Here is a 9,938-nt window from a genome sequence, read left to right on the forward strand (position 1 = left end):
GGCAGGGGGCGGTAGAGGCGCAGCGCGGCGCGGGGCCGGCAGGGGGCGGTAGAGCGGGCGCGGCGCGGCGCGGCGGGAGGCGGCGGGAGGCGGCCCGGCCCGCTCGAAGATGGCGGTGCGGAAGAAGGACGGCGGCCCCAACGTCAAGTACTACGAGGCCTCGGACACCGTCAGCCAGTTCGACAACGTCCGCCTCTGGCTCGGCAAGAACTACAAGAAGGTAGGCCGCCGCGGCGGGCGGGGGGCGCCGGTGCTGGCCCTCCCCCCCCACACACCGGGCCCGGCCTGTCACGGCCCCGCCGCCATCGCCGCCCCCGCCCCCCCGCGGGCCCGGCCCCGGCGGCGGCGCTGACCCCCCGCCCCCGCAGTACATCCAGGCCGAGCCCCCCACCAACAAGTCGCTGTCGAGCCTGGTGGTGCAGCTGCTGCAGTTCCAGGAGGAGGTGTTCGGCAAGCACGTCAGCAACGCGCCCCTCACCAAGCTGCCGGTGAGCCCCCGCCGCACCGGGCACCGGCACTGGGCACCGGGCACTGGGTACCGGGCACTGGGCACCGGGCACTGGGTACCGGCACTGGGCACTGGGCATTAGATACCAGCACTGGGCACCGGGCACCGGCACTGGGCACTGGGCACTGGGCACCAGCACTGGGCACTGAGCATCGGTCACTGGGTACCAAGAATCGGGCACTGGACACTGGACACTGGGCACAGGCACTGGGCACCAGCACTGGGCACTGGGTGCCGGCCCTGGGCACTGGGCACTGGCACTGGGCACTGGACACTGGGCACAGGCACTGGGCACCAGCACTGGGCACTGGGTGCCGGCACTGGGCACTGAGCATCGGTCACTGGGTACCAAGAATCGGGCACTGGACACTGGGCACTGGGTACTGGGTACTGGGCACCAGGCACTGGGCACAGGGGGCGCAGGCAGCGGCAGCACAGACAGGGACATGGGGGGCTGGGGGCTGCACCCCAGTGGGGGCTGCAGCCCGGCAGGACACGGGGACCAAGACCTGAGCAGGGACAGTGCCCCAAAAACGTGGGGACAGCACCCTGGTGACCCAGGGACGGGGCCCCGGTGACCCAGAGATGCACCCAGAGACCTGGGGACAGCACCTTAATGACCCAGGCACGAGGCCCCGAGCAGGGACAGCACCTGATGACCTGGGGACAAGGCCCCGGTGACCCGGAGACGGGCCCCAGAGACCTGGGGACAGCACCCCGATGACCCAGGCATGAGGCCTCAGGCAGGGACAGCACCCAAAGATGGGGGGACAGCACCCCGCTGACCCAGGGACGGGGCCCCGGTGACACGGAGATGCGCCCCTAAGACCTGGGGACAGGGCTGAGCAGGGGGAGTGCCCCACAGACCCAGGGAAAAGGCCCCAAATTGGTGGGGACAAGCACCCAAAGATGGGGGGACAGCACCCCGATGACCTGGGGACTGAGCCCTGAGCAGGGACAGCACCCCAAAGACCTGGGGACAAGACGCTGGTGACCCCATACAGCATTCCTGTCACCCAGGGACAGCGCCCGGTGACTGGGGACAGGGCCCCAGTGTCCTGGGGACCAGGCCCGGTGGCACTTGGGCACTTGTCCTGCTGGGAACTGTCCCCCAGGCAGGGTCTGTGCCCCAGCAACCAGGGGACAGTGTCCCCGTAGGGACAGCACCCTGACACTGGGACAGGGCCCCGACCACGGGCAGCGTCCCAAGGACTTGGGGACAATGCCTTACGGTCCTGGGGACACCACCCCTGGGACCATAGGACAGTGTCCCAACACAGGGACAGGTCCCCAACTGGGGACGGTGCCCCAGCACTGCAGGGACTGTATCCCCACCCGGGGACAGGGCCCGATGAGGGGATGGCACCCCGACATGGGGATGGCACCCCGAGGAGGGGACAGCACCCCGATGTGGGGATGGCACCTCGATGTAGGGACAGCACCCAGACGTGGGGGTGGCACCCCGACATGGGGAGGGGGCACCCCCACAAGGGGAGGGGGCACCCCAACAAGGGGATGGCACCCAGACGTGGGGAGGGCACCCAGACGTGGGGATGGCACCCTGCCCAGCTCCCTGCCGCACCAGGGTCACAGCCCCCCCCTTGTGCCCCCCCCCCTTCCCCCACCCCTTTCTTCCCGTTACAGATAAAATGCTTCTTGGATTTCAAGGCGGGAGGAGCCCTGTGCCACATCCTGGCAGCAGCCTATAAATTCAAGAGCGACCAAGGATGGTGAGCGCCCGCCTGCGCCCGTCCCGTGGGGGCTGGGGGTCCTGGGAGCAGCAGGGGGACAGGGTGGGGGTCCCGGGGACAGGGGTGCGGGGGAGGGTCCCCTCCGTGGGAATGCCCTGGGGTGTCCTTGGCCAGGGGCTGCACGAGGGTGGGCTGGTTGTAGGGCTCCCACCTCCATAGCAAGCAAGTGCTGGGGTGTGTCCCCCTGCCCCTGTGGACCCCTGGTGGGGTTCAGGCGCGTGTCCCCCCCCACCCCCCCAGGCTTTGGATGCTGTCGAGGAGACCTGAGCTGTGGCTTTCATGAGAGTCGCTCTTTTCTTCCAATAAGGCGGCGTTTCGATTTCCAGAATCCCTCGCGGATGGACCGCAACGTGGAGATGTTCATGACCATCGAGAAATCCCTGGTGCAGGTAAGAAACGCTGCCCCTGCTCCCCCCACCCCCACCCCGGGACCCCCGAGTCCCCTACCCACTCACCGCTCTGCTCTCCTTCCCCAGAACAACTGCCTGGCCCGGCCCAACATCTTCCTGCACCAGGAGATCGAGCCCAAGCTGCTGAGCAAGCTGAAGGACATCGTCAAGAGGCACCAGGTCGGTGGCAGCTCTGGGGGGGGGGGGGGGGAACGGGGGGGGGGGGCCCATCCAACGCCTCCTCCCAGCCCTGAGCCCTGGACCTGCTCCCCTACTCTCCTCGCAGGGCACGGTGACCGAGGACAAGAGCAACGCGTCCCACATTGTCTGTCCCGTCCCCGGGAACCTGGAGGAAGGTGGGTGCGAGGGGGAGCCCCTTGCTGTGAGCTCATGGTGAAATGCTGGGGGGGGTGGGGGGTGGGAGGGGGGGGCCCGAGCTGCCCTCGGTGTCACGGGCGGCTCTCGGTGGGCCGGTGGGTCCATGCTCAGCACCAGTCCCGCTCCGTGTCTCCCACAGAGGAGTGGGTCCGGCCGGTCATGAAGCGCGACAAGCAGGTCCTGCTGCACTGGGGCTACTACCCCGACAGGTGAGGGGTCCCGGGCAGGGGCTGGGGGGTGCGGCTGAAGCCTGATGGAGCCCCCCACCACCACCACCACCACCTCCCGTGCCCGTGGCATGCCCACGCCGCCGTGCGTGCCGCGCTCACCCCATTCCTCTGCACCCACAGCTACGACACCTGGATCCCCGCCAGCGAGATCGAGGCCTCTGTGGAGGACGCCCCGACGCCGGAGAAACCCCGGAAGGTAACGGGGGTCCCCAGGCTGGGATGGCGGCTGCGGCCCCCTCCCCTGCCCGGCAGCTGCCTGATGTGCCCGCACCCCTGCCGGGCAGGTCCACGCCAAGTGGATCCTGGACACAGACACCTTCAACGAGTGGATGAACGAGGAGGACTACGAGGTGACGGACGAGAAGAGCCCCGTCACCCGCAGGAAGAAGATCTCGGCCAAGACGCTGACGGATGAGGTCAGAGCGGGGTGGCAAAACCGCAGCGGCGGGATGGCGGGGGGGGGTCTTGGCTTGGCCATCCCGCTGGGTTTGACCCAGCGGCCCCCCCCCCCATCCCCCCTCAGGTGAACAGCCCTGACTCGGACCGGCGGGACAAAAAGGGGGGCAACTACAAGAAGCGAAAGCGCTCGCCCTCCCCCTCGCCCACCCCAGAGGCCAAGAAGAAGAACGCGAAGAAGGGGTGAGCCTGGGCTGGGGGGGGCGGCAGGGTCAGATCCAGCACCGGGGCAGGGTCCGGTGGTGACTGGGGCACGGGGGGGGTCTCTCCTTTTGCAGACCCTCCACCCCCTACAACAAATCCAAGCGGGGGCACCGCGAGGAGGAGCAGGAGGACCTGACCAAGGACATGGACGAGCCCTCACCCGTCCCCAACGTGGAGGAGGTCACCCTGCCCAAGACAGGTCAGGGTCGGGGAGGCCACCAGCCACCCCACGGGGTCCCCCCTGCCACGAGCGTGGGCTGGGGGCCCATCCTCAGGGTGCTCAGCGCCGCTTCCCTCCGCTGCAGTCAACACCAAGAAGGACTCGGAGTCTGCGCCTGTCAAGGGCGGCACCATGACGGACCTGGGTGAGTCCAAGCGCTGGGGCCGAGGTCCCCTGGCACCGCGGGGCTGGCGGTGCCCAAACTCGCCCCTGCGCTCCTCTCTTCCAGACGAGCAGGAAGATGAGAGCATGGAGACAGCCGGCAAGGTGAGGTGTGGGGCCGTGCCCCCCCCCCAGCCCCCCACTCCTCCAGGGAAATGTTCCCACCCCGGCAGCGGGGTCGCCGTCGCTGGGTGGTCGCCGCTTTATCCCTCTTGTCCCTCACCTGGGCACCAAAATGCCCCTTTCTGCCCTTCCCCTGGCCCTGGGGCTGCAGGTGGCTTTGCCCTGGGCCGCTGGCCTCATCCTGCTCTTGGTGAGGATGAGGAAGGGTGCAAAAGCGGGGCTCAGGACCCCCTTGCCCATGCGGCGCTGGTCTCTGGCAGGATGAGGAGGAGAACGGCACCGGGAGCAAGGGGGAGCAGGCCAAGAACCCCGACCTGCACGAGGACAACGTGACGGAGCAGACCCACCACATCATCATCCCCAGCTACGCCGCCTGGTTCGACTACAACAGGTACGGCCGCAGCCCAGGAGGGCAACGGTGCCGCGGGGTGCTGGGCAGACGGTGCGGCGGCGCCGTGCCGGGCCCTCCCCGAGCGTCTTATCCCGCAGCGTCCACGCCATCGAGCGCCGAGCCCTGCCCGAGTTCTTCAACGGCAAGAATAAATCCAAGACCCCCGAAATGTGAGGCTGAACCCCCTCTCCGCCCCGAACTTCCCCAGCCCTCCCAGTGCCGGTGACGCTGTGGCCAGCGCTGCCTCCTGGTGCCGGTGACACCGTGGCTGGTGGTACCTCCCGGTGCCGATGGTGCCGAGGTCAGTGCTGCCTCCCGGTACCGGTGGTGCCGTGGCTGGTGCTGCCTCCCGGTGCTGGTGACACCGTGGCTGGTGGTACCTCCCGGTGCCGATGGTGCCGAGGTCAGTGCTGCCTCCCGGTGCCAGTGACACCGTGGCCGGTGCTGCCTCCCAGTGCTGGTGATGCTGTGGCCAGCGCTGCCTCCCGGTGCCGGTGGTGCCGTGGCCGGTGCTGCCTCCTGGTGCTGGTGGTGCCGTGGCCAGTGGTACCTCCCGGTCCCGGCGATGCTGTGGCCGGTGCTGCCTCCCAGTGCCGGTGGTGCCATGGCCGGTGCTGCCTCCCGGTGCCGGTGGTGCCATGGCCGGTGCTGCCTCCCAGTGCTGGTGGTGCCGTGGCCAGTGGTACCTCCCGGTCCCGGTGACGCTGTGGCAGGTGCTACCTCCTGGTGCTGGTGGTGCCGTGGCCGGTGCTACCTGCCGGTGCCGGTGGCGCGGTGGCCGGCACTGACGCCTTGCCGCTCTCCCGCAGATACTTGGCTTACCGCAACTTCATGATCGACACGTACCGGCTGAACCCGCAGGAGTACCTGACCTCCACGGCGTGCCGCCGCAACCTGGCCGGTGACGTCTGTGCCATCATGCGGTGGGTCCGGCGCTGGCTGGGCTGGGGGGGGGGGGTCGGTTTGGCACCCGGGGGACCCGCAGGGTCTGAGCCCTGGCTCTCCGCAGGGTCCACGCGTTCCTGGAGCAGTGGGGCCTCATCAACTACCAGGTGGATGCCGAGAGCCGGCCCACCCCCATGGGCCCCCCGCCGACCTCCCACTTCCATGTGCTGGCCGATACACCCTCGGGGCTGGTGCCGCTGCAGCCCAAGACCCCCCAGGTGGGTGCGCGGGGGGCGGCCGCTCCTCGCCCAGCCGCGTCCCCCCGCTGCCTTCCCCCGGTCCCCGCGGGGGCCGGGTGCGGGGTTGGGGTGGGGGGGTGGGGGGGGATCGCACAGCTTCGATCCGTGCCTCAGGGCCGGCAGAGCGACGGCGACGCCAAGACGGGCCGCAAGAGCAAAGAGATCGAAGACCTCGTCACCGAGACGGTGAAGGGGAAGCCGGAGCTGGTAGGCGGCTCCTTGGGGTCCGTCGCCCCGCCGCTGGCCGAGGAAGGCTCCTTCCCTCCTCCCCCTCGCGCCCCGCATGCCGCCCTGCCCCGGGGAGCAGGGACGCGGGGGGGACACCGTGACGAGATGGGGCACGAAGGCTTCTCTGGGGTAGGGGTGGGGGGTGGGGGGTGGGGACACACACACACACACACCGGCGTCGCCACGGCCTGTCCCCTGCGCCGTGTCCCCAGCGCCCCCTCTCCTCCCCCAGCAGCAGACCTCGGCCTCGCAGCAGATGCTGAACTTCCCCGACAAGAGCAAGGAGAAGCCGGCCGACATGCAGAACTTCGGCCTCCGCACCGACATGTACACCAAGAAGAACGTCCCCTCCAAGGTGGGGCACCCCCCGGTCCCCCTCCCCCCGCCCCCCACCCCCCCGCCGCTCACCCCTCTCTCCCCCCACAGAGCAAAGCCGCCGCCAGCGCCACGCGGGAGTGGACGGAGCAGGAGACGCTGCTGCTGCTGGAGGTGAGGAGGGGGTTGGTGGTCCATGGGGAACGGGGGGACGGGACCGCCGGATCCCACCCACGCCCCCTCGCTCCGTCCCGCAGGCCCTGGAGATGTACAAGGACGATTGGAACAAGGTGTCGGAGCACGTGGGCAGCCGGACGCAGGATGAGTGCATCCTGCACTTCCTGCGGCTGCCCATCGAGGACCCCTACCTGGAGGACTCGGAGGCGTCGCTGGGGCCGCTGGCCTACCAGCCCATCCCCTTCAGCCAGTCCGGCAACCCCGTCATGAGCACCGTCGCCTTCCTGGCCTCCGTCGTCGACCCCCGCGTCGCCTCCGCCGCCGCCAAGTCGGCTCTGGGTAACGCGGCCCCCCGCGGCATGGTGGCGGGGGCTGGGGGGGGGGGGGCTGGGTCCTGGGGGACAGGGTCTGTGGGGAGGGGTGAGTCCTGTCCCTGCAGGGTGTATCCTATAGGGGTGTGGGGTGAGTCCCACAGGGAGACAGGATGAGCCCTATAGGGATTCTATAGGGAGACAGCGCGAGTCTTATGGGGAGATGGATGGGGACAGTCCAAGTCCCATGGGGAGGTGGGACGAGTGCTATAGGGGGTTCTATAGGGAGTCCATAAGTCCCATGGGGAGGTGGGATGAGTGCTGTGGGGGGGGTCCTATAGGGAGACAGTCCAAGTCCCATGGGGAGGTGGGATAAGTGCTATAGGGGGTCCTGTAGGGAGTCCATAAGTCCCATGGGGATGTGGGACGAGTGCTATAGGGGGTCCTATAGGGAGACAGTCCAAGTCCCATGGGGAGGTGGGATAAGTGCTATAGGGGGTTGTATAGGGAGTCCATAAGTCCATGGGGAGGTGGGCTGAGTGCTATAGGGGGTTCTATAGGGAGAACGTACGAGTCCCTATGGGGAGGTGGGATAAGTGCTATAGGGGGTCCTATAGGGAGACAGTCCAAGTGCTATGGTGAGGTGGGATAAGTGCTATAGGGGGTTCTATAGGGAGTCCATAAGTCCCATGGGGAGGTGGGATGAGTGCTGTGGGGGGGGTCCTATAGGGAGACAGTCCAAGTGCTATGGGGAGGTGGGATAAGTGCTATAGGGGGTCCTGTAGGGAGTCCATAAGTCCCATGGGGCGGTGGGACAAGTGCTATAGGGGGTCCTATAGGGAGACAGTCCAAGTCCCATGGGGAGGTGGGATAAGTGCTATAGGGGGGTCGTATAGGGAGTCCATAATTCCCATGGGGAGGTGGGCTGAGTGCTATAGGGGGTTCTATAGGGAGAACGTACGAGTCCCTATGGGGAGGTGGGATAAGTGCTATAGGGGGTCCTATAGGGAGACAGTCCAAGTCCCATGGGGAGGTGGGATAAGTGCTATAGGGGGTTCTATAGGGAGTCCATAAGTCCCATGGGGAGGTGGGACAAGTGCTATAGGGGGTCCTATAGGGAGACAGTCCAAGTGCTATCGTGAGGTGGGATAAGTGCTATAGGAGGTTCTATAGGGAGTCCATAAGTCCCATGGGGAGGTGGGATGAGTGCTATAGGGGGTCCTATAGGGAGACAGTCCAAGTCCCATGGGGAGGTGGGCTGAGTGCTTTAGGGGGTCCTGTAGGGAGACCGTGCGAGTCCCTATGGGGAGGTGGGATAAGTGCTATAGGGGGTTCTATAGGGAGACAGTCCAAGTGCTATGCGGAGGTGGGATAAGTGCTATAGGGAAGTCCTACAGGGAGACAGTACGAGTCCTATGGGGAGGTGAGCTGAGTCTATAGGGAAACAGTCCAAGTCCCATGGGGAGGTGGGATAAGTGCTATAGGGGGTCCTATGGGGAGTCCATAAGTCCCATGGGGAGGTGGGCTGAGTGCTATAGGGGGTCCTATAGGGAGACAATCCAAGTGCTATAGGAAAGTGGGCTGAGTGCTATAAGGGGTCCTGTAGGGAGTCCATACAAGTCCCTATGGGGAGGTGGGATAACTGCTATAGGGGGAAGTCCTATAGGGAGACCGTATGAGTCCTCTGGGGAGGTGGGCTGAGTCTATAGGGAAACAGTCCAAGTCCCACGGGGAGGTGGGCTGAGTGCTATAGGGGGTCCTATAGGGAGTCCATACAAGTCCCTATGGGGAGGTGGGCTGAGTGCTATAGGGAAACAGTCCAAGTCCCATGGGGAGGTGGGCTGAGTGCTATAGGGGGTCCTATAGGGAGTCCATACAAGTCCCTATGGGGAGGTGGGTTTAGTGCTATAGGGAAGTCCTATAGGGATACAGTATGAGTCCTATGGGGAGGTGGATAAGTGCTGTAGGGGGTCCTATAGGGAGACAGTCTAAGTCCTATAGGAAAGTGGGCTGAGTGCTATAGGGGGTCCTATAGGGAGTCCATACAAGTCCCTGTGGGGAGGTGGGCTGAGTCTATAGGGAAACAGTCCAAGTCCCATGGGGAGGTGGGCTGGTGCTATAGGGGGTCCTATAGGGAGACAGTCCGAGTGCTATGGGGAGGTGGGCTGAGTGCTGTAGGGATTCCTCTGAGGTGGCAGGATGGCTCTTGTGAGGAGGTGGGCTGAGTCCTATAGGGCATTCCATGGCGGGGGGTGGGGGGGTGGGACAAGTCCTGCGGGGTGACAGGATGAGCCCCGTGTGGTGCTGGGACAATGGACGGGGGTCAGACAATGCTGGGGAGCAGGGGCTGGCTCGGAGGGGTGCTGGGGCCCTGCTGAGCGCCCGCGGCGCTGCCCCGCAGAGGAATTCTCCAAGATGAAGGAGGAGGTGCCCACGGCCTTGGTGGAGGCCCATGTCCGCAAGGTGGAGGAGGCGGCCAAGGTGACGGGCAAGGCCGACCCCGCGTTCGGGCTGGAGAGCAGCGGCATCGCCGGCACCGCCTCGGACGAGCCGGAGCGGATAGGTGAGGCGGTGCCGTGTGATGAATTTGCCGGGCCTGGGGCGGGGGGCAATGGGGTCTGACCCTGCGCTTGCGTCCCCAGAGGAGAGCGGCGCGGAGGAGGCGCGGGCGGAGGCGCAGCCGGCGGAGGAGAAGAAGGAGGCGAAGGTAGCGGCTGGTGCGGGGAGGGGGCGCGGGGGCGCGGGGAGGGTGGCTGGTACGGGGTGGGGGGGCTCAAGCGGTCGTGGGGCTGGTGCCTCCCCAGGAGCCCCGGGACGGTGCTGGCGAGGAGGAGGCGAAGGAGAAGCCTGGGGAAGCGCCCAAGAAGGAGGAGGAGAAGGGGAAGGAGGCCGAGGGCGAGAAGGAGCCTGA

The 9,938-nt window shown here is 66.7% G+C and overlaps 1 protein-coding gene across 1 annotated transcript in view; it reads left to right on the forward strand.

The window, feature by feature from the left end:
- Nucleotides 1–31: 31 nt before the first annotated feature.
- The window catches only part of SMARCC2 (SWI/SNF related BAF chromatin remodeling complex subunit C2), a gene marked incomplete at its 3' end in the record, with an annotated part of 11,248 nt that continues 1,341 nt past the window's right edge, over nucleotides 32–9,938 (forward strand). Inside the window, exons 1-24 of the mRNA XM_080368217.1 lie at nucleotides 32–220; nucleotides 369–488; nucleotides 2,153–2,238; nucleotides 2,567–2,648; nucleotides 2,736–2,828; nucleotides 2,935–3,004; nucleotides 3,166–3,235; nucleotides 3,377–3,452; nucleotides 3,541–3,672; nucleotides 3,780–3,895; nucleotides 3,991–4,115; nucleotides 4,222–4,281; nucleotides 4,366–4,403; nucleotides 4,682–4,812; nucleotides 4,911–4,982; nucleotides 5,622–5,735; nucleotides 5,822–5,975; nucleotides 6,111–6,203; nucleotides 6,457–6,579; nucleotides 6,651–6,713; nucleotides 6,797–7,055; nucleotides 9,429–9,590; nucleotides 9,670–9,734; nucleotides 9,832–9,932. Coding sequence (XP_080224343.1) covers nucleotides 110–220; nucleotides 369–488; nucleotides 2,153–2,238; nucleotides 2,567–2,648; nucleotides 2,736–2,828; nucleotides 2,935–3,004; nucleotides 3,166–3,235; nucleotides 3,377–3,452; nucleotides 3,541–3,672; nucleotides 3,780–3,895; nucleotides 3,991–4,115; nucleotides 4,222–4,281; nucleotides 4,366–4,403; nucleotides 4,682–4,812; nucleotides 4,911–4,982; nucleotides 5,622–5,735; nucleotides 5,822–5,975; nucleotides 6,111–6,203; nucleotides 6,457–6,579; nucleotides 6,651–6,713; nucleotides 6,797–7,055; nucleotides 9,429–9,590; nucleotides 9,670–9,734; nucleotides 9,832–9,932 — 2,516 coding nt within the window. The 5' untranslated portion in view covers nucleotides 32–109. The remainder of the gene's footprint in view (nucleotides 221–368; nucleotides 489–2,152; nucleotides 2,239–2,566; nucleotides 2,649–2,735; nucleotides 2,829–2,934; nucleotides 3,005–3,165; nucleotides 3,236–3,376; nucleotides 3,453–3,540; nucleotides 3,673–3,779; nucleotides 3,896–3,990; nucleotides 4,116–4,221; nucleotides 4,282–4,365; nucleotides 4,404–4,681; nucleotides 4,813–4,910; nucleotides 4,983–5,621; nucleotides 5,736–5,821; nucleotides 5,976–6,110; nucleotides 6,204–6,456; nucleotides 6,580–6,650; nucleotides 6,714–6,796; nucleotides 7,056–9,428; nucleotides 9,591–9,669; nucleotides 9,735–9,831; nucleotides 9,933–9,938) is intronic.

The sequence above is a fragment of the Falco punctatus genome, assembly GCF_963210335.1.
Source record: "Falco punctatus genome assembly, chromosome: 18".
Classification (NCBI taxonomy): Eukaryota; Metazoa; Chordata; class Aves; order Falconiformes; family Falconidae; genus Falco; species Falco punctatus.